This window comes from Nicotiana tomentosiformis, chromosome 1 (assembly GCF_000390325.3).
Source record: "Nicotiana tomentosiformis chromosome 1, ASM39032v3, whole genome shotgun sequence".
In the NCBI taxonomy this organism is placed as follows: Eukaryota; Viridiplantae; Streptophyta; class Magnoliopsida; order Solanales; family Solanaceae; genus Nicotiana; species Nicotiana tomentosiformis.
The window spans coordinates 20,039,174-20,063,105 of record NC_090812.1 but is presented as its reverse complement, the minus strand read 5'-3'; the positions used below and the strand labels follow the sequence as shown (position 1 = coordinate 20,063,105).

Genomic DNA, 23,932 nt, shown 5'->3' with positions numbered 1-23,932 from the left:
AAAGTGTATAAAAATAGAGAGAATCAAGAAAAGAATCGAGAACAATAATTGTAGTTTTGACACATATTAACTCCAATGTAATGTAATTATTAAAAGAAAAATTAATATAGTTAATATATTGATATGAGTTTTTCACATAATATGTGTGATTTGATTCAAATTGTCCTTTTTCTTTTCTCCTAAAAAATCATAAATAAAAATAACATCAATTAAACAGGTTGAAAAAGAGAAATAAATTGATTGGATGGATTGCAACACCCATTTGTGGGAGTGGAAGCAGCATAATAAATTTCCTACCACAGATATGGTTTTGAAGAAAAGAGTCATTTTTTAGTCATTCACTTTGTCAGAGAAGACTGTCACTCTCTAACAGTATTGAAAAGCTCATCTCTCTCTCTCTCTCTCTCTCTCTCTCTCTCTCTGTACCAAAGCACGCTTCTCGCATTTGAGAAAGAAACCAGAACAAAATACTCCACCTTTTTTAGAAATATATAAAAATATAAATCTGCTGCGTTTGATCTGAGTCTTCAATTGACCTTTTCTTTTCAACTTCTACAATTATATTATGCATTTTGTGGTGATATATTGATTGAAATTTCGCTAGCTGGAAACATTGAAGAAGAAATGCTTGAATACGGCTTCGGATTCATCGAGGTCAGTCTAGTTTTGCAATTTACATTATGAGCTTGTTTCGTTTTAGACGATCGTGTGGTAACTGTTTGGACGATGATTTGTGGTTCAAATATATTATTTTTGATTTTTCTTTCTTTGTAGTATGTGTAGAAATTCTTGTGTAATTTCACTTTTTATCATCCTGTGCGTGTATGAAGGAGTTGATTAAGTGTTAGGACTGTAATACTACCAATCTGTGGGAGAGCTCTATTTTTGCTAACATATTTGGGCAATTGGGCTGACTTCTGCTAATACTGTCTTTATTGTCATTTCATCTAATAAAAGGACTATTTTCACAGTATGATGTGAGGTAGATGAAGCTAAAGCTATGAGTTTTTATTTCTGTTGTGTTGGATATCGATCTGTTTATTTTACTTCTGACAAAGTATATCTGTTTATTTTGTGAATTTTATGAATACTTGGACTTGAATAAAGCGGAACAAATAATAAGAGGATTCATATATCCAACACCAGTTAGTTTGGGATTGAGACATAGTAATTGATGGATATATGGTTCCACAGAAAATAGAAATTTGTTATTTATCAGGACTATGTGTACTGTGTTATTCCTTTCTTTTAGGTTTTAAGCTCTTGAATCTTTGCTTAAAACTACTACTACTAGTATTACGTTTCTTGACGTTCGAGCTCATAGAACCTGGCATACAACCATAAGAACCAAAAGCACTCTATATTTCTACATAATGTAGGCAATTTCCTTGACTCTTTCATTCAGCACCACGATTCATGGTTCATTCCGGACCCCCACCCCCTCCCTTAACTGGAATAAATGCGAAGAATAAGTGTGGCACTTATTGGCATTGTTTGGACGTTATCCTTTTACCTTGTCTTCTCAACTTGGTAAATGCTCAATGAATCAATATTTTTATGCCTTGCTGTGTTTCACTTCCTATTTGTCGCGCTTTTGTTTAGCTCTACCGACTAGCTTCATTTTGTTAGTCAGAGGTTCTCTTCAACTATATTGAGTTAACGACTTTGTCGTCGAACTAGGTAGACAGGAACACATATGGGATGGAGGGCTGCACCGGAAGGAATTATGCAGAGAGGAGCAGAGATTAGTGTCAGCGATTCCCGCAAGGTTCATTTATGGCGTCCACTGGCGTTGGCCATGGAGGAGCAGGCAGTTCTAGAAGTGCTAATGGATTCAAGAGTTCATCTAGTTCAGTCGACTGGCTGGGAAGAGAGATGCTTGAGATGAGGTTGAGAGACAGGGTGGACCATGATGATGACAGGGTGAGCTTCTAAATTTGATTGCACCAATTAGTTAATGTTTCATGGTTGACTCTACCACTAGTGGTCTTAGTCAGAGCGCTAACTAGGTGCTCTGTTATGTTGAATAGATCATGCTTTTACTGGAGTTTTCTGGCTTTTGTTTTTCTCAGGAATAGTCAGCCTGACATTACTACTGCTTTAGTATTCATGTTAGGGCCTTAAGATGGAGGCATTTGGTCCGATGTACTTCACATTCATAGGCTTAAATACTTTGTGTGCCTCTTTGGATAGTCAGGATATGAAATGCCTAGTTAAATCAGTTAATATTAGCCTCTATAATTGTATTCATTCATATGAACTTGATGACAAGTCATTTTAAAGTTCAAAAATTTGATTTTAATGTTGAAATATCCTTGTAATTCAGTTGTCTCCCACCCGATGGATCTATCAAAAAATACATATTACAGGTTTTTTTTGGTTAAATGCCCCAAGAAACATGATTAGATTTTAAATTCTTCAATGATAATTATAAAATAAGAAAATGATAATTATAATATTAAGGGCTGAAGTCAATACCATCATCACTGTATGACTTACTCTATAACTCAATCTTCTCTAACAATCCTGTGTTCCTCTACCATCTCTCTCCTGTTCCCCCCAAGCTGCAGTTTCTCTCTTTTCTGCTGCCTGTCTGAGACTTCCTTCCTTTTCATTGTTAGATTAACAAGGAAGTTTGCTTATAATGGTCTACTATACATATATATTGATCTTGTGCCTCTCAAGGATACTACTTCCACTGAGCTTTAGAGCATTACAACTTCAGTGATCATTTATCTGGCGGACATCATTCTTCCTATCTTTTTATAATAATCATGCAGGACAGTGAACCAGATATAATTGATGGTGTGGGTGCAGAAACAGGGCATGTTATTAGAACCAGTATTGGTGGTCGAAATGGTCAACCCAAGCAGGTTCTAATTAATTATGAGAAGTATTACTTATCATGTGGTTGGGATGAAAAATGACTGTTTTTATTGGGGTTCACAGAATGTCAGTTATATAGCAGAACACGTGGTTGGAACAGGTTCTTTTGGTGTGGTTTTTCAGGTAAGCAATGCTATAGTTTCTGGGTTATCTACTTCTGCTTTTTCTTTGTGTTCTATGCTATTGTGATATAAGCTTGCTATTGTCATAGGCAAAATGCAGAGAGACTGGAGAGATTGTGGCAATTAAGAAGGTTCTTCAAGATAAGCGATACAAGAACAGAGAATTGCAGATTATGCAAATGTTGGATCATCCTAATATTGTTGCTCTCAAACACTCTTTCTTCTCAACAACAGACAAGGAAGAAGTATACCTCAACCTTGTCCTTGAATTTGTTCCAGAATCTGTCAACCGTATTGCAAGACAATACAACAGAATGAATCAGAAGATGCCACTGATATACGCCAAACTCTATACCTATCAGGCATGTCGTACTTATCGCTGGATGTAAACTCATTGTTAGACACTAGCTTGATTATGTAACCTTTGTGTGTGTGAACAATAGTTGTTGCTCTCATTCTGGACATTGGCTGGTGCTACTTGTCTATATTACTTTGGCTAGTTTTGGGTTTTAATTGCCTTTGTTTAGTATCTAGTACCTGCTGACAGCTCAGTCTTCTTCCGTTATTGTATTTATTAGCTTGTATATTTTGGGTAGGTGGTTGGAGATACATGGTGGGGGATCCGTCATTGAAATGTCACATGGTGCAAAATACCTAAGTTGTGAGCTAGTTTATACTTTATACATTTGGTGTGAATCATGAATGCGTAATTTATCTCTTTGGATTTTTAGACCTTTCCTCTCCCTCTTGTGATGGTTTATCAAGTTACTCTAGGTATTCTGCATGATGTGCGTCACATCTTTTTCACCAGTCGATTGTCTAGTTGTTACTTGGTTATAAGCAACACCTGTGGTTACCTGTAATGTGGACCAAAAGTCCATCAGATTCGTAGGCACACTGGACTTTTTGAAAATAAGTCAACATTTCAAGCTCCATAGCCCACAGGTTGACATTAGACTATTGCTTTCCTTCTGTCCTTTTAATTGTCTGCCTAGCTTTGCTAGTTTTCATAGATAAAGCACATGTATTCTTGAAACCAAGAGAAGGGCCTTAAAATATTTTGCATTGTTTATTTTAGAAAATTTACCATCTAACTACTTGCAGAAAATTCAAGTATTTAATACTGGACTAGTTATTGATTTCATCCCATTTATTGTCTCACTTTATATACCTTTTTCCTTTGTTTGATTCAGATATGCAGGGCGCTGGCTTATATTCATAACTGTATTGGCATCTGTCACCGTGATATCAAGCCTCAGAATTTACTGGTGAGATGTTTCTTTATGATAGTGGATTTCTGCGTTTCTAAGTACATCTGTTACTTCTTATTTTTTTCTTGTTCTGGGCCTCATTCTTTCTGGATCAAAGGCCCATAATCATGACCGGATAATAGGTGTTTATTTGTTTTCTTGAACGAGTATGATTAGCTGCAACGTGTTAAGTGCACATGTGATTTTGTAACTTAATAATCTAGTTGGATCACTGTACTTTTTTGTTTACAGAATAGACTTTGATATGATTCTGTATTGTATATTTAGATATCATATGGTTAAACTGAGTGAACAAAATTCCATACTTTAACTCATAGAAAGCACTATTAAAATTAAAACTGTATTGCAAAAACGGAAGAGGAAAAGGATTGAATAGAGGAACGCCCAAGTATTTCGCATAAATGATTGCGAATTATATATTTTCAGTCTTATGATGTGTGTATAATGATATGCGATGCCTTGTAAAATACTCCAATTTTGGGAAAACTCTAAGACCATAATGAGTGAAGTGGTAAAGGGCATTGAAGAGGCTTCTTAACTTAAATTTAATTATTAGACAAGCCAGTGAGCAGGCTATAGAGTAACCAAGTAACTTAGTATCTAGCAGATCAAGAATGCAAGTCCTTTTAAGTTGAACTCTCTAAGAGGATATACATTTGTACCTTTTAGACAGAGATGCAATAGCATAATCTTATGGTAAAATACTTGATGATTTCAAGCTTAATATTGGGTAGTATTTTGTTACTGCCATTGCTGGTGTCTTCTGATTATCTTCATGATATTTTTATCTTAGTAAGCTGAAATACTGTTTAATACTTAGGTAAATCCACACACGCATCAGCTGAAGCTTTGTGATTTTGGAAGTGCAAAAGTTTTGGTAATTTCTCTCGCAAAGACCACTTTGCATTTAAGGGTCATGTTGCACCTGCTTCAGTTCTCTGACTTAGTTCTTTGACCACTTGTTAGGTGAAAGGTGAACCCAATGTGTCATATATCTGCTCGAGATATTATCGTGCCCCTGAACTCATATTTGGTGCCACCGAATACACAACAGCTATTGATATTTGGTCTACAGGTTGTGTAATGGCTGAGTTACTTCTTGGACAGGTATATCCCTGTCTTAATTTGTGCTATTCTTGGTCATATGTTGTATTATTTGTTCTAATACTTCTAACAAATCCTTTTGGTGGACAGCCATTGTTTCCTGGAGAGAGTGGGGTTGACCAATTAGTAGAGATTATAAAGGTGGATTTTAGATACTTTTTTATTCTTGATACTATCTTCTCAAAAGATACTGGCTGATTTATTTTCCATTACAATTAAGTTGGAGCTTTTTTTCCCTCAGTAAATAAGAGAGCATGTTAATACATTATCACTTAAGAATTCGCCAATTTCTGTACAGTATGATCATAGACTTATAATGCATATGTGATATTGGTACCTAATGTGTATACGGAAAATATCCCAGTTTTCTTAGTTCAACGGGCAATAGATAAGAAGAAGCAAAGATCTCGTACTCTGCATGTGTTGAAGTTTGTGCAACTTGCACACATTTGCTTTTGTTCTGTATTAGATATCTTTTATTCTATAATCTATACTAGATATCTTTCCTTGAGTCTATGAAGTGTCAGTCATCCATTTTTTAACATTTAAAATGCCTAGCTAGTTTTAGGGTTTTTTGTTGATGAACACATTAATTCATGTCTGTGGTGCTGTTATGCATGTTAAAGTGCTGTTTTCTGTTTCTCCTGGAAGAGAGTGGAGGGAGGGGGGTTGATTCCTCTTTGTATATACCCTAAGAGACTACTTTTAATTTGTGAGTACTTTTGCTTATAATGTAGCTGCACATGTTGATGGGAAAAGATGGATTGTTATTTGTGGCCTACTTATGCAGGCAGGATTTGATCATATATTAACTATTAAGTGCTGTAGAGGTGTCGGTATTTGCTGTGTACCATCTGCCTTCATAATAAATTAACTTTTTTTCCACTTCAAATTCTATGCAGGTTTTGGGGACACCTACTAGAGAGGAGATAAAATGCATGAATCCTAACTACACCGAGTTTAAATTTCCACAAATAAAGCCACACCCATGGCACAAGGTATGCTGCATAAAGTAAAGTTGAAATTCAACCTATAAACCTTGAATATTGGTGCTCACTGCTGCTGCTTATGTGCTCTTGGTCATTTCATCACTTTTGCTTTTTGATGAGAAAATGAGCATTGATTATAGCTTTTATCTTTTTCCTTCCTTCTACTGAATGTCGGAAATACGTAACCAGTACCATAGGCTACTTTAATTCATTTTTTTCTGATGTCAGTAATGGAGGATGGCATTTAAAATACTTTTGTTAATCAATTAAAGTTGGTCAAGGAGAGTTTTGGAAGTTGCTTATTTCTGCTTAACAAGATTAAAGTCCAAAGGTGGATAATATACTTCAGCCAAAAAGAAGGGCCAATAATAGATTAAAAAAATAAGTATCGGTGAAAGCCATGCCTAAATCTGATAACTTGATTTTTCTTTTGGTTGTATTTGCCTCATTTTATTGCTTGTACTGGATATAGGCTGATAATCTCTATGGAAGAGTCAGCGGTATAAAGTTTCTCGAAGAGAACCCCACCCCCCCCCCCCAAAACCCCAACAACCAACGCCCAAAGAATTGCTGCTTTAGAGAAACATATAGGACCGGTTGGAAACAATTTTACTGACACCCTTCTATGGTGTGGAAAGACGGGACACTGGTAAACACGAACTATGAATGAGAGCAGTCTGTGTTAAAAAGTAGAACCTGCTGGCAAAAGATAGGAAACATGTGGCGCTTGGATCCAGAATATCTTACATGATGGTGGTACTTGGATTCTCCTCCCGAATATGATACTTGAAAATCATAGTCTATCAAATATCATGAAGAGCATGAACATTCTTCCCATTGGTTCACATGTGTCAAAACTTATGCTATCAATTGGTCCAGTGAGATCTGGACTATATTATCTTTCCATTTAATCCATGGAAACATCCTTATTTATTGTCTTTTATTCCATATATTTGGATGAATTGTGCTCCTTTTTTTTCCTAAATTGTTTTCCATCATATGCAGGAAGTTCATACTTCTCAGTCGCCACTTTCCCTCCGATAAAATATTTCTTGTATGTAAGTCTAACTTACCTCACAATGCATCTTGAAGGTTTTTCAGAAGCGATTGCCTCCAGAAGCGGTTGACCTGTTGTGTCGGTTTTTCCAGTATTCACCCTATTTGAGATGCACTGCTGTAAGTCTACTTTCATTTTGAATCTATTCAATCTTATTATGTTGAGGTTTCGCTGTAGTAGCCTATTGATTTCTGCTTTGGTCATGCAGTTGGAGGCTTGTATTCATCCATTCTTTGATGAGTTGAGGGATCCTAATACCCGTCTTCCTAATGGTCGCCCTCTTCCACCACTTTTCAATTTCAAGCCGCAAGGTAATGTACTGCCAAAAAACAGCTATTTTGCCATATTGTAAGCGTATTATGTGACCGATTTATTAAATCAGATATACCTGATTTTAAGAATCAGGCTCTTGTTTTAAATAATCCTGATTCCAACTGCAACTACCTGTGGGAAAGAAAAAGACGAGAGAAAGGGGCTACCTTTAGTGACTAGTTCATTCAGTACTTTGGTGACCGAAGCTTTTGCTTGTCTTGACCTGAATAGAGTGGAATTGTTACAGTGTGTTCATATAGCTGACTTTTACTAATTTTGATTGCGGTGTAGTTGATTGATCATGATAATGTTCTCTAATTTATGGAGGTGGTTTAACCACATTTTTTTTAAGTAGTTTTTTTTTTTTTCCTTTTCTTTGAGAAGGCTAACCACAACTTCAATACCACATGGGCAAATTTATGCTGGTTGGCTGAGCTCTTTCTGCCCCAGCATGGATTTGACTGCTTTTGCTCTAGTTATTCCCCATTTAGGTTGATCCTGGGATCACTTTGCCTAGTTATGTTGCACCTACAATGTTAAGGAATGTAGTTAAGGAATGTGGTTAACATTGCTAAGAAACTAGTACCACACATGTCCAATTGTCTAACAATAAAAATAATCAAAATAGCTAACTTCTATCATTGATAGCTAGTCCTAACTGTTGTATTTTAATCTTTTGCCGGATCATGTAATCAGTCAGTGTCTATGTAACATAGCTTTGAGCATGCTTTCTGTTCATTGATGTAATACTCCAATAATACATTATTTGTATGCAATATCTGTCTGGTGTTTGTTTACACTTGATCATTGAAGGTGTCATATCTTAGTAATCTGATCAGGGAGATATTGCTAATTACCAGCTACTACTTCATGAAGTTTTTCTCAAAGCACCGATTTCATGAATTTGTTTATGAAAATTGATTGTGCAATTAGAGTTTTATTGAAAAAGTGTAAAGAAACGGATGAAAATGGGAGTCGCTAATCTTATAACTTCAACCTTCAAAATGATGTCTGGCTGTAATTTTTTCTTCTCAGCAAGCGTACATAGTTATATTTCATTATTTTCTACTAATGATTAAGCGATATAGCATTCAGCATTCTCCACTTTTCTCATTATCTTTTGGCAACATTTTGCTCGTGTATAAATATTCAATTTCTCAACCCTGAATTTTTCTCAATCTTTTTTGATGTTGACGATGCTCTTTTGCAGAGCTCACTGGAATTCCTCCTGAAACTCTCCAGCGCCTCATTCCAGAACATGCTCGAAGACAGAATTTATTCATGGCTTTACGATCCTAGTGATTCTTGTTTTGCCACTGTCCCCATTTAGTTAGCATCTGTAAAATGTGGTAAAAGTGGTGGTTGCACAACATCCAGTACTGCTTGCTAAATGTTGTTTCAGATCAAGTTCACATAGCTATTAGCTTGCAATTATACGTTTGTGAGAGCATCTTGTAATCCGTTCCCAATAACTGTTACAGATAGTGTGCATATATGTCAAATCAGATTTTGTATATGTAAGGAAACATTTGAGGTTTAGGTTTGGATGACGAAAAGCTGAGGATTTTCATATAACTATATGCGTCTTTTGTTTCATCACCAATTTGCTTGATGGGTAATAATACTAGTTAAGACGAAATACTTGTTTAGCACCCGGTGTTTACACCAAGCTAATGAGTATGTGCCATTTGTTTTCTGTACACTTTTGTTACCTAACCATGGCCAATTTTACATGCTCCTATCTCAATTTATCACTTAGCCATGGTATACCAATGCGCTTTGGTGCAAGCACCGGATGTTGGTAAGCTTTCTCTGTAAGTATGTTTTTTCAGCGTTTCCTTGCCTGAGTTATTAAATGAAACGCGTAGCATCACATATTCACATGTCATTTATCTGGGTTCTAGAAGAGCTGTTTCAGAAACTTGGATTAGTGTTTCTTGGATAATCGTATCTCGAATAGACTGCTACTGCTGATATTGCAAAAGCTCTTCTCATATGGCCAAGAGCAATATGTGTTTCAAAGATCTTATGCCATTTACATGTATGTATGTACATTGTTGCTCTGAGATGAAAAGTAGTATTCTTGGCATTGTCAATTTCTTTTCTACGTTGTGGTTTCTTCTCACCCCTTGCTATACTCATATAGGATATGGTGGTTGTAGAAACTAAAATTTTGGCAGTCCTGAGGTGTAAACTAACGAGTTGCCCCATAACTTCGTTTTGCCTGGACGGTTTTCTCTAGAAGTAAGCAAGAAGACTTTCAACAAGCAATGGACATATTGACAAAATCATATTGAATTGAGCAACCTCATGATTCTGGCCATGATCAGAGTTGCAGATAAATATATCGTCTCTATTCACTTGAGTTGCTAAGAAAAGATCTTCCCATGATGCCAAAGTTGGTGTTTATTAGGCATTAATTTCTCAAAATAATTTTTTCTCCATCTATTATGAAATAATAGACGCATTTATAAAATATCACATATTAATGATCATATTGACTTGCAATTTGCAAATCACATTCATATGATGAGAGAATATGTTAATAATTAGTTTGTGATCTAAGAAGTCATGCGAATTTATCGCTTACCAGTTATTTACTAAACGCTACCAGTCATTCATTTGAAAGCGTTATGTAGTTGTCATGTTGAAGTACAAAACGTTTGTTGACCAATCCCCATAGACATGAATTGTCTTATAAATTTGAAGGATTTTCATTTTTCATGCAATTAATGAGAAGGAGCAATGTTATAATGCTGGAAAGTAAGTTTTCTTTAAGGGAAGAAGAAAAAATTGGAGCGTAACCGTCCTTATATTCTAGGTTGGGGTGTACATGGGTCGGGTTGGTTCGGATTTTCTAATTATCAAACCAAATCAATTGTATCGGGTTATTAAATCTAAATACCAAACCAAACTAATAAAAGTCGGGTTTTTTAATCTCGGTTTTTCTCGGGTTTTTCGGTTTTTTTTTTTTTCATAAAGTCTTCATAGCACAAAACGTAAAATTTGTGCTCCAAATATTTCTTTAATCCTAGTCAGACAGAATTATATAAGGTGTTTTTCAATAAAATAACATAAATATGAGATGAGTCATGGCATTGTACTAAAATATTCAACAATAAAGATAATAAAATCGCATAAAATAAATATTATTAATAAGCCATAATGAAAACAAACATAATTTAAAATTATGACTAATAAGTACTATTATTTACATGACTAACCACTAAAAGAAAAATAAGTTATACATTTTATCTAAACCACGGAAAAACTAAAAAATAGATATCCAACACTATTTTCATTCATAGTACAATTGAATTGAATGTCTTTTATTAGTATTAGTATTGATTTGATTTTGGTTTAGGATTTATTTGAGTTGCTAACATTTATGGTCTATAAAACTTATTGGAACATCCAAAAATTATAAGCTCAATCTTGAAATAATACGTTAAAAGATAAAACTATGAAAAAACTTAAGAAATATTTATAAACTACACTACCATAAATATTGTTATGTATTAAATATATCTAAAACTTCTATACATATAATGTCGGGTTGATTTGGTTTCGGTTTGACTTTTTTAGTTAAAACCAAACCAAACCAAATATGGTCGGGTTTTTTTTCCAACACCAAACCAAACCATAGTCGGATTTTTTTTCTCGGTTTGACTCGGATTATCGGATTGGTGCGTTTTGTCGGTTTTATTTGTGCACCCTAATTAGATTTTATTCCTTCCCTTTTCTTCTATATTCTAGTTATTCCCTTAAAAAAAAAAGATCGTGAAGGTGGAGCTTTTATAAGCTATTTCCTCCAGCATTTATTTCTTTTAGGATTTGCCTCCTTTCCGCAATTTCTAATTTTTTTATTTTTTATTTTTTATTTTTACATTTTTGCATAAACTTAAACTCTAGAATTATGTTACCGTGGTTCATCCCCCCCCTCCCCCCCAAGTTTTCTCATATTTTTCATAAGATATTTAACGATTTGTACAATTTTCTCTCCGTTGTGTGACTTGTGAGACATAATTTTGAAAAAGAAAAAACTAATAAATTAATTGTAGTGCTTTATTTTAGCAAACATTGCCTAAATGCCATTTCATTCGCATTACTTTACCAAAGCGGGCTAAAACCCCATATTCAATTTTTTTTTTTTTTGGTTGTGTGTGTGTGTGTGTTATCTCCTAAAGCAGCTATCTTTACTTACTTTGCTTCTCTTATTTGGTTCTTTCCGCTTTTGAAAGCTATTCTTGTACTTTGTTTGGCTAAACTCTTAGCAAATATATGTATTGGATGTTTCAGATTGTTCTGCTTATTCTAGGTGATTCTATTTCCTTTTCGCTGAATGGATATGCTAATGCGTGCTTCTTTTCTTAGTTTTTTTTTTTAATTTTCACTTAAAAAATAGATTTTTGAGTTGTTATTTAATAGTTTGGAATTGCCATCATGCCATGTAATGCCAAAAAATGCTTTTTTTTTAAATTTTTTATTGTCAAAGTATCATTTCTTTTGGTTTTATTATTTATGGCACAAACTAAGTATTTAACTAGCATAATTAGCACAGTTGATATGGATATAGTTTAAAATTCACTATAATTTTTAGCATAATTTATCTATTCATTCTATTTAGTGTTATAGAGGAAAGAGTGGTTGTCTTGATAATTGGAGGAGGAGGGAGAGAGCATGCACTCTTGTCATGCTATTTTCTGTGCACTAGTAAATAGTAATGCTGGAATTTCCAGCTCAGGAGACACGACTTGCATATTAGACCTTAATGTTTTAGATAGTTCAGTTGTGATCGCTTTCTGTCGTAAATGGAGAGTTGGGCTGGTTGTTGTGGGACAAGAGGCTCTGCTTGTTGCAAGACTTGCTAATGACCTTGTTGAGGAAAGAATTCCTACCTTTGGCCCTTCTTCAGAAGCAGCTGCTTTAGAAGGTTCTTAGAACTTCATGAAGAGTTTATGTGATAAATATTGAATTCCAACTGCAAAGATCTGCGCCTTGTATTTTTTTCTCTTAATGAAATTTTTTGTCATGGAGTCTATAATTCTCCCTACAGTGAAGGGAATGGCTGAAGAAGGCTGCAAGTTTGTCGGGGTTTTGTATGTTGAGCTCATGATCATGAAATCAGTTTTACCAAAGTTAATTGAGTACAATTTGCGATTTGGAGATCCAGAATGTTAGGTTAGTTGGATTTGTTAGTATTGAAAGTGGTGTTAGTACCATAGATCTTTGTTTCAAATTACGGTTGTGAAACATTCGCTCTTAGCTAATGTGTGTCACACATTATATTATTTGCTAAGTCGATATGGAGTTAGTCTTTCAGCAGCAATGGATGCCCCCGGAGTAACATATACTTTCATTCATTTGTGAAATTGAGTTATTACTTCCGAGTCCTACAAGTGAAGAATATTATTTAATAGGTTCAAAATCATTTTTGCGTGGAATACTGATTAGTTTAGGGGGTGGATCATTGGTGGTGATATTGCTGGGTAAGTTGGTGCTTAGTTCTGATTCCTGAACTTGACAATCGCGTTTGTTATGTGATTTCCCTTATCTTTTAAGCATTCTTATTCTGGATAAAAGGTTCATGTTGCCTACTTTTATAGTCTTCTTTCTGTTTGTTGCAATAGTAGTTGCAACCTTTTCATAATAGAACACATGTCCTAGAATGTGTAGTTCCATCACATTTTTATCGATGTATGGTGCGGCCCTTCCCTGGACCCTGCTTGAACACGAGATATTTCATGCAACGGCCTACCCTTTTTTATGGTACCCACCATACCATCTTTCACTGCATATTTATATCTAAGACAATCTGAAATTATAGAATTAGTTTACTTTAGACCCTCATTGTCCCTATTTAATGGCATATAAAGATGCAATTTGAGTGGTTGAATAGGGGTTCAAGTCAAGTGAACTTTGGGTTGAACCTTTTCTGGTTAATCAGTAACCTCAAAAAGTTACTGATATTTTTACTAGGATGGAAGTCAAATATATTGTGGTAAAAGAGGTGATTGAGAGACCCTCATTTGTTCCGTATTTGTGGAGCATCCTTTTTAGTGTGTTCAAAATATTAACAGATGGCTTTGTGTTTACTTGGGTTTGCCAAATTGGTCTAATTTAGAGCAACAATAGTTGAGTTAGTCCGTCCTTTGTGTTGTATCTCGTGTGCTTTGTTTATTTCATCAAAGCAGAATTACAGGGAGAGGAAATTCTTGGTCACTGAAAGAGTAAAATTTTAGTTTGGTTTATTCCGCTTCTATGATGTTTGTCTAACCCCCTAGTTATAGCTGGAAACTTTGTTTGGTTACTTCTTCGGAGGTGTTGCTTGGAACATGATATGAAATATATGAATAGCGTTGGAATCTCGTTGTGCTTAATGTATGTCCATGTAATAGTTCCAAGGGAAAAAGGTCATTATTTCCCCTATACTATTGTAAATAGTACACGTTTGTCCTCCGTTTTACCTTACGTCCAAAATCCACCCTACCTTTAACAAAGTTGATGTAATTGCCCCTAACCCTAACGGATGGTCAATGTGGCAGCTGACCCACTTCATTTTTTTCACGCCAGCTGCCAAGTCAGCTTTCCATTAAGTTGAAAGCTCCAATTCGACTCCCAAATTAGATTGACTCAATTTCACTCCCAAAATTTTGACCCGTAACCGTTTTTCCACTAAATAAATAGAAATAACCCGCGTAAAACGAGTAGAGGCCTTCATTTGATCGAACCTTCTAGTACTTGAAAGAAAACGAGAGAACCAAACCCGTTTGTAGAATCCTTGCGTCCAGTGCCGATTTCAAGCAAAGGTAAGAAGTTATTCCAAAAAACTTTATGTTTCTGTTAGTTTTATCTCTTTCTTGTATGTAAGTGAAGTGAAGTTTTACTGGGGTTTCAAATCCCTTTCAGATTTGTTGTTGGTTGGTTAGGGCTTCCAGTTCCTCCTTTCTTTATCGATTATTTCAAGTTGATAGGTGTGTGTAACCGAAGTGTAGTTATCATAGGATTTTGAATTTATTGTTTATTGGAGTTAGGTTTTTCAGAATTGTTCTTGGTTGGTTGGGGTTTTCACTTCTCCCTTTCTTTGTCGATAATTTCAAGTTGGTAGGTGTGTGTTTTGCGTTTGTATTCAGTTGCATGTGATTTTTCATTATTAAACCGTAATTTTGTTCTTTTTATTTGCATGTGTCTCATATCTGGTTTATGCTTTCTTGGTATTGAAAAGTCCTTTGGTGGTTTAGGGTTTCAATTTTAATATTTTGTGGTCCCAACTTCCTTTGATTTTTTTTGTAGAAAATAAGTGAATCAGATTTTTGTACTGGCTTTCATTTATTCTTTTCTGCGTTTTATTAGAGGGTGGGGCAGGGAACACTTTATTTGTTACTTTAATACTTTAATGTATGACCACCCTTATCTATGGCTACATCTATTAATTTATTAAAGTTGACTGACTTCTTCAATGTGTGGTACCTTCTATTTTATTCTGCCTTTATGACTTTATCTGCCTTTATCTCTATACATTCTATTATTCTATTTTGTTCTGCCTTCTATTAGTCTTTGTTTATTTATGTTATCTGATTTTAGTTTGTATTTTATATTGTTTCTATATTTTTTACCTTAAGTGATTTTAGTGTGTCTTAAATATGTATATTCTTTTCTGCAGTTTACTAACAATTGTCCTGCTGGATTTTATCTTTCATCATGGTGGAGAGTGGGTCAAGAAACCACTCGTGGCATACTCAAGAAAATTTGTGCACACCAAGCAAGGTTTTGACTCTGACTTGCTTTCCTATAATGATTTAGTAGATGAATATGTTTCTAACTTGGGGTATATAGGAGTCCAACAACTGATAGTTAATGGTCCTTTTGGTACATACTCTGAAATAGAAGGTGATTATGGCATTAAGACTTTATTGGACTTTGTTAACAAGCAGTTTAATGTTATTAACATATTTGCTGTAGAGGAATGTGAGCCAAGTATTAATGTACCTAGTATAATCCATCACAATGAGCATGATGAACCTGATGAACTTGAAGTTGCCACTGATTGTGATGAAAGTGATAATTGTGATGATAATAAATATGTCGTTTCTTCAAACTATGATTCTGATAGACTAGAAAAACTTTTTACACAAAAGAAGAGAGACATTAATGATAAATTGACTGACTATAAAGAGTTGGATAGGTCCATGACATTCAAAGATATTACTGAAGTTAGGAAAGTGATAAATATGTATGCACTTGCAAATGGTTATAGGTTAGAGCAACTTAAAAATGACCCAACTAGGCTTAGGTACATTTGTGAAGTTGGCTGCCCTTTTGTATGTCACATATCTAGGAATTCTTCAGGGGGTGGGGATGAATTTAGGACATTAAATTCAGAGCACACTTGTGAACCTGCATATGAGAATCATAGAGTTAATGCCAAGACCATTGCTGCATACTTCAAGAGAGGGTTGCAAGATGATCCAAAAATTAAGGTTAGAGAGATAAGGGCAAGCTTGAAGGCTACATTTAATGTAAATGTTAGTAAGGCAAAGTGTAATAGGGCAAAGAGATTGATTTTGGAGAGTCTTGAAGGGAGTTTTACTGATGAATATAATAAGCTGGTGGCATATATTAATGAATTGAAGTTTGGTAATCCTGAAAGTGATATGATAGTTAACTTATCAAAGGATGCTCTTGCTGAAGGCAAGAGAAGGTTTCTAAGGATGTACATATGTTTTCATGCAATGAAAATGGGGTTTAAGAGTGAGTTGAGGCCCTTTATAGGGTTGGATGGAACCTTTTTGAAAGGGAAAGTTAATGGTCAGCTTTTGGTGGCAGTTGGTCAAGACTCTGCAAATCATTTTTATCTATTAGCTTGGTCTATTGTGGATAAAGAAATAAAATTCACATGGAACTGGTTTTTAAGTCATCTACAAATGTCACTGGACCTTAAGATGGGTGAAGGAATCATTTTTATCTCGGATATGCAAAAGGTATGAACACTTTACTTTATTATTTGGGGCAAAAAAATGCACTTGCAGGACATGAGACCTTTGTGGAATCCCATGTCCTCATGCAATCTGTGCCCTACTGTACAAGAAGGTTGACCCTTTAAGTGAGATTCACTGGTACCTTTCCAAAGAGGCATATCTCCAAAATGTCTTGTATTTGCACCTTATGTTGTTAAATTTTAAGACATCATGTCATTAACTGCATATGTGCAGTGTAAATGTTAAGGACATAGTATCCTTAACTTCATGAGTGTTGTGTAAATATTAAGGACATTGTTCGATTAATGTCCAGAAGTTAAGGACATTTCAGAAACGTTTGTCCTCAATATTAGATTCCTAGTTCAATATTTCAGGACGTTTAGAAAATTATGTCCTAACGTTTACTTGTTTTGCTTAATATCCAGAAGTTAAGGATATTTCAGAAACGTTTGTCCTCAATATTAGATTCCTAGTTCAATATTTCAGGATGTTTAGAAAATTATGTCATAACGTTTACTTGTTTCGCTTAATGTCTAGAAGTTAAGGATATTTCAGAAACTGAATTTGATTCTCGTTAATCCCCACAAAACAAACTCAAGTAAGGAATACAACTTCTCAATAGCAGTACAAACAAATTCCAATAGCTAATTTGATTCAATTTTCACGAAATCAACAAAGCCCAGGTGGTCGTCTTCTCTAAAATCGGCTTCACAAATTTTCGACAAAACCTAGCAAATTAGATCACAAATGGTCCAAATATGTAGAATTAACTCACAGAGGTGTTTTCCAACAAATATTTTGAACACCCAATTGATTTTGAATATCCAAATCTTCAGAGAAGAAATGAGAGCTTAAGTGCCGGAGAGAAGCGATGTTTTTGAGATTTTGATAATGAAAAAGGGTTGAAAAGAAAAAAGATGAAGAAAGGGTAAAAACATCTATTCATATTAATTATAACAAAGTAGTGGCTATATATGCTCAGCATTGAAATTGCTGGCCAAATACTAAATAGCATCTTAATAACTGGCTTGTTGCTGTTGTAAGACCGAATTGAGTAATAGCTCACTAATATAATTGAACTAACGTTTAATATTGATTTCTAAATCGAATTTAGGTGCTCGATTCACTAAATTTCAACTTAGGAATTCTTCAGGGGGTGGGGATGAATTTAGGACATTAAATTCAGAGCATACTTGTGAACCTGCATATGAGAATCATAGAGTTAATGCCAAGACCATTGCTGCATACTTCAAGAGAGGGTTGCAAGATGATCCAAAAATTAAGGTTAGAGAGATAAGGGCAAGCTTGAAGGCTGCATTTAATGTAAATGTTAGTGAGGCAAAGTGTAAGAGGGCAAAAAGATTGATTTTGGAGAGTCTTGAAGGAAGTTTTACTGATGAATATAATAAGCTGGTGGCATATGTTAATGAATTGAAGTTTGGTAATCCTGGAAGTGATGTGATAGTTAACTTATCAAAGGATGCTCTTGCTGAAGGCAAAAGAAGGTTCCTAAGGATGTACATATATTTTCATGCAATGAAAATGGGGTTTAAGAGTGAGTTGGGGCCCTTTATAGGGTTGGATGGAACTTTTTTGAAAGGGAAAGTTAATGGTCAGCTTTTGGTGGCAGTTGGTCAAGACTCTGCAAATCATTTTTATCTATTAGCTTGGGCTATTGTGGATAAAGAAATAAAATTCACATGGAACTGGTTTTTAAGTTATCTACAAATGTCACTAGACCTTAAGATGGGTGAAGGAATCACTTTTATCTCAGATATGCAAAAGGTATGAACACTATACTTCATTATTTGGGGCAAAAAAATGCACTTGCAGGACATGAGACCTTTGTGGAATTCCATGTCCTCATGCAATCTGTGCCCTACTGTACAAGAAGGTTGACCCTTTAAGTGAGATTCACTAGTATCTTTCCAAAGAAGCATATCTCCAAACTTATTCTCATAAGTTACAACCTGTGAGAGGAGAAAAGTTCTGGAAGATAGACCCCTCGCAGAATATGGAACGACCTGAGTTTGTAAGAATGGCTGGCAGGCCAAAAGTAAAAAGAACAAGAGAGACAAATAAGTCTCTTAATAGGCAAGGGCAATGATCTCAATCCAGGAAAGGGAGAGTAATGGCATGTAATAACTGTGGAGAACCTGGACATAATGCTAGGGGATGTGCCAAGGTAGTCTATCTCTTGAACAATAAATTTATGCTTCTATTTTATTCTGCCTTGTTCTAACATATAATTGTGTATATTGATAATAGCACTCTAAAGAAAAATAACCAATGGGTGGCAAAACAAGGGAAAAGTAGAAACAAAAATAAAGAACTTTGGTTGATGAACCTGATGATGAACAACCTATATCCCCAGCTGCTGCAGATATCCAAACTGAAGATGACTTCCATTTATCAGCACCCCAGCCAAGTCAAAACAGTCAAGTTAGTGAATCCAGCAACTTTGTGTTTATGCCAACCCCTACAGTTCAAAGGCAGCTTCCAACTAGCAATGAATGTCCAGATTTTGAGATCCCTAAATTTGAACCTGAGCCTGACATAGCTATAAGACCAAAGAGTATCTCAGAAGCAAGGATAAGACTCCAGCTGAGGCAGCAAAGTGTACCAGTTGCAACCAGACAAATTGAATTTGTTGGTGATTCAAGCGGTGTTAGTCAACCATCGAAGCTTACTTTCTCAGCAAAAGGCATAACATGGCTGGAAAATTCTGCCATCACTGGAAATCAGTTGAACAAACAAAGGTTGACCAAGTTGCAAGCAAGAAAGGGTAGTGGTAAGGAGCAGAAGTGATGGAAATTTGCTTCTAGTGAACTTTTATGATATAAATTTTTTGAAGTGTTGTAATTACTGCCATGACAGTAAACTTTATATTTTGGTTGTGGTTCTTTGGTTGTGACAGTTGGTTGCCATGTTATAACTAGGTGTTGATATCTTTTTGGGGTTATAATATTGTATCTAGTTGTCTTATTAAACACACTTTATGAATATTGATAGTTGGTACATTATGAATCAAGGTGAATATTTGTTGATGAATGTTCAGTTCATTGTTGTCCATTTTGTTCTCTTTTCAATTTCAGTTATCCATTTTTACGACTGGAATGTAAGTTTTTCATTTTTACATTTGCTGCTGTCTTTTATGTTAAATGAATTGGATTGAAAGGAATTAAATGACTTAGTTATTCAACATGCCATTTAGAATAATCAAATATGCAGAACATATACTAGTAAGGGAAAGCAACAAATACTACTACACCAACATCATCATATACTAAGGGAAAAAACTGACCAACAAATACTACTACACCAACATCATCATACACTAAGGGAAAAAACTGACCAACAAATACTATTACACCAACATCATCAAATCTGCGGAACATGGCTGGAAAGCAATAAATACTACTATAGCAACCAATACTACTACAACATGGCTTAATTGACCTAAAAGTCAGCTACACATATATAACTCAAATTTAGCAATCTTGTCTTTGCAAAAAAGTCACTTCATCATCGAGACTGCAAAAAAACCAAGAAACCGTCCCCAAGAAATCATAAGCAACATCCTTGTCTTTGCAAGTTTATCTTCCAACTTGATGACTTTATTCACTTCATATTGGTTTATAGCCTTCATGGCAATTACTTCTTCCTTCAATTTATCCCTTTCCATTTTAACCTCATCCATCGACGATGTTACATCTTTAATATTAGTCCAATCACTTTGCGGGAAGATTTCATCTTCCCATTCCCAAAACCTACATGAACTAGGCTGTCAAACATAATTCAAAAAGATCATTTAGCTAATTATTACAAAACTCTAAACTTGTAGATTTCATAATTACAGTAAACTTTAAAAAAAAAGAAGAGAAAACTGAAATTAAACAAACTTAGGCTTTGGACATTTGTAGAATTTTCTTCCGGGGTTATATGGAGTAGACGAAGTGAAGTGGTTGGCTATAATGCCACAGCGACACCTAATCTGTGATAAACATCTGCCTTGCGACATTTATCAACCAAAGATATGGTGAGAATGAAGAAAAGAGAAATTTTGGGAAGATTTCAGTCGAACCCTAAGTTCTCAGCAATGGAGTATCTTTTGGGGGAGAAGAAGAAGACGTTGGGTTACGGGTCAAAATTTTGGGAGTCGAATTGGGGCTTTCAACTTAATGGAAAGCTGACTTGGCAGTTGACGTCAAAAAAATAGAGTGGGTCGGCTGCCACATTGACCATCCGTTAGGGCTAGGGGCAATTACATCAACTTTGTTAACAGTAGGGTGAGTTTTGGACGTAAAGTAAAATGGAGGACAAACGTGTATTATTTTCAATAGTACATGGGCAATAATGGCCTTTTTTTCTAGTTCCAAACTCTGTTTCCTCTGCTTTGTAGGTCTTGATTGTACGATTAGAGTCTGATTTAGTCCAAATTCTGCTTGCAGCTTGCCGTGGGAAGCTACGTGGGGTGTCTTTGGACTGGTCCCCTGGGTCAGCCATGATGGTTGTAATGGCAAGTAAAGGCTATCCTAGCAGCTACCAGAAATGAATGATCATTTGTGAGCTTGAGGAAGCAGAGCAAGTTGCTCCATCAGTTAAAGTATTCCACGATGAAACTGCTTTTGATGCAGGATCAAATTTGATAGCTACTGGGGGACATGTTCTTGGAGTCACAGCCAAAGGGGATGATCTTGAAAAGGTACGAGATATTGGTTGGGGAGCACTACCTCATAAACAATATTCTTAAGGGTGAATTCCTATAATAGTCGTTTACATATGAAGCATAGTAACATTTTTGGAGCTTGATATAGATATCAGCTTGTTGATCGTATCAGACAACTCATCTGGCGAGGTGTTTGATGGGATTGAAGTATCTTTACTGGAGCCATCCAATGTTAGACGAAGGATCGGGAAATAGATAGAAAACCTTGAATTAAGAGTTAAACACTTTAACAAGGTGACTATAATACTCTCAGATTTTGCTGGCTCTAGTTTGTTGAGCCAACCTTATATCTTATCCGTATATATTCTAATAAAGTAGTTTGTTGCTCGTTGTATAAAGAAGCATTGCAGAAGAAACTACTTTAATATTTTCTATCCTTTTTTTCCTTGAAAGGGGTGCTTATCTTTTGCTGAGTGTATGCTAATACAGGTTAATTGTGGCATATGTTCGTTATCCTCTTGCCTTTGTTTATAAGAGTGGTGGCTTTGAAGTTACCTTTTGGAAAACCCACGGATTCTGTGTAATAGTAGTCGGGTGTTTAGTACTTGTCAAATGATGAGAATGAAATATCATTTAGCAGATCAATATATTTTGAGCACACAAGTCACTTGTTTTCTTGCACATCAAGGATGTTATATTGCAATGTTGTTTGGACACTCTTTACATGGCTTTAAAACTGTCAAAGATTGGAAGAGAATCTCTTTGACATGTATGAGTAGCTTTAAAGTAAAGGACCAAGTTTTTGATGGTCAAACTCTTTATTCTCTATGCTTATATCGGGAAAGTTTGAAATCAAAAATTACAAGTTTTTCATTCACCTCGACCTAATAATTTGGGCAAAAAAAAGAATGGGACGAACTTCCATATTATGATTAGCGTTTGGCTTGCAAGGCAAAACTAAATAGTATAGCAGTTCGTAAATTGAGATGTCAAATCAAAGAGTAATTGTTGATTAACTTTGAATTGGATTAAGGTAAAAATGAAAATTGAAAAAGTTGACTATACAACACTCACTAAGAATTAAAAAAAGAAAAAACTACCCAAAGTGTCACTTTATAAACAATTTTAACCAAAACTAGTCCAAAATAAAATATCTACCAAAAATAACCCAAATATTATTGTGTAACACAAGTCTATTTTGCTAAAACACATAAGTAGTTCAAACTTTTGGAGACATTGGACTTGGGCAAATTGCAATGTTTTAATTCAGTTAAGTTGAAATTCAGTTAATCGAGCACCTAAATTCGATTTAGAAATCAATATTAAACGTTAGTTTGTTGGATTGGGTCAAAAGATTACATTAAATAAAAAACTTCATGGACAACCATTGAAAATTGCTTAAGCTTGAATTCAAAAATTTAGATTTTCGAAATTGAAATTTATTTCGAGTGGGTGATTGGAATAGATTGGGTACATCTTAAGGAGTTTGAATCTCGGTTTTGGGATGATTTGGTGAAGTTTTTAATTGAAAAATCGAAGTAAAAGATGAACATGAAAAAAGATAGTATGTGTATCACATTGTGTATCACATATGTATCATATATGTATCATATGTGTATCACATATATTTCATATGTGTATCAAATATGTATCACATATATATCTATGTATACGTGTGTGTAAGATACATGCATGATACACGTATGATACATGTAGTTGCTGAAGAATTTTTTTAACTACGAATTTTGATGCCAAACTAGTCCAAATCACCTCCAATCTTGCTCAAAAATTATATATCGCCTCGTCTATATGTTTTCAACGAATTCCAACCATACCTATTGAAAATATAATTCTTTTTTTGGTTAATTTTTTCTAATATTATATAATTTTGGTAATGAATTTTGACTCAAAACTAGTCGAACTCACCTTCAAACTTCGTTAAAATTTGTATTGCCTTATCTATGTGTTTCAACGAATCGCAACAATACCCATTGAAAAAAAATCTTTTTTTGCCTATATTTTTTGAAAGTTGTATATCATTGATAATTATTTTGGCTATTTTTGGTAACATGACTAAAATGGTTAGTTATTGGTAAATAGTATCTTTTTTTGGCATATTTCCATAAGATTCCCTTAAAAAACAGAAATTCTTAATGTGCCTAATGAGAATGGGTGAAGTACAATAAATAACCCTCAAAGTGGATGGTCTTGAAATTTTGTCCCTGCTTGCTTCATGAGCAAAACTTCAAGATTAACAAGTGTTGCCCCTCGATTATCCGATGGGCAAAACATTTAACTTTTGACCTTAAAATTCTATCTATAAGACAACTGGGGTCAAAAGTTAAAGACCATCCAAAAAATGTCATATTTCTGCAAATTTTTGAATGAGAATTGTGGGTGCCGGCTGCTGATGATCCACTAGATCCATTGGGTCATTCCAGTAATAAGAAAAGAAAAGGAGATTTTCACGAGATAAATAAAGTTTCAAAACCTTTTTATATAAATAACATGATTCTTGGTTTATTTCAAAATTAGCAGATTTAT

General features: G+C 34.9%; 2 protein-coding genes across 5 annotated transcripts; both read left to right on the top strand.

Annotated features, from left to right (window-relative positions):
* Positions 1-312: 312 nt before the first annotated feature.
* On the top strand, positions 313-9,316 carry LOC104094374 (shaggy-related protein kinase kappa). The gene is made up of 13 exons (XM_009600300.4): positions 313-654; positions 1,681-1,923; positions 2,781-2,873; positions 2,950-3,009; positions 3,098-3,370; positions 4,202-4,276; positions 5,100-5,156; positions 5,246-5,386; positions 5,474-5,524; positions 6,286-6,381; positions 7,465-7,548; positions 7,638-7,740; positions 8,952-9,316. The coding sequence occupies exons 2-13, from the start codon at positions 1,777-1,779 to the stop codon at positions 9,038-9,040; spliced, it is 1,269 nt and encodes a 422-aa protein (XP_009598595.1). The 5' UTR covers positions 313-654; positions 1,681-1,776; the 3' UTR covers positions 9,041-9,316.
* Positions 9,317-11,781: 2,465 nt separating this feature from the next.
* LOC117276366 (uncharacterized) lies at positions 11,782-21,976 on the top strand. Of its 4 annotated transcripts, none has more exons than XR_011409081.1 (3): positions 11,782-12,059; positions 15,405-15,508; positions 19,094-21,976. XR_011409081.1 is itself a non-coding variant. In XM_033655705.2 (2 exons), the coding sequence occupies exons 1-2, from the start codon at positions 15,385-15,387 to the stop codon at positions 19,525-19,527; spliced, it is 558 nt and encodes a 185-aa protein (XP_033511596.1). In that variant the 5' UTR covers positions 15,285-15,384; the 3' UTR covers positions 19,528-21,976. The 4 variants fall into 4 exon arrangements, 1 of the variants encoding a protein (XP_033511596.1); XR_004506639.2 differs by having other exon boundaries at positions 11,782-14,550; positions 21,122-21,976; XR_011409080.1 differs by having other exon boundaries at positions 11,782-14,550.
* Positions 21,977-23,932: the final 1,956 nt, after the last annotated feature.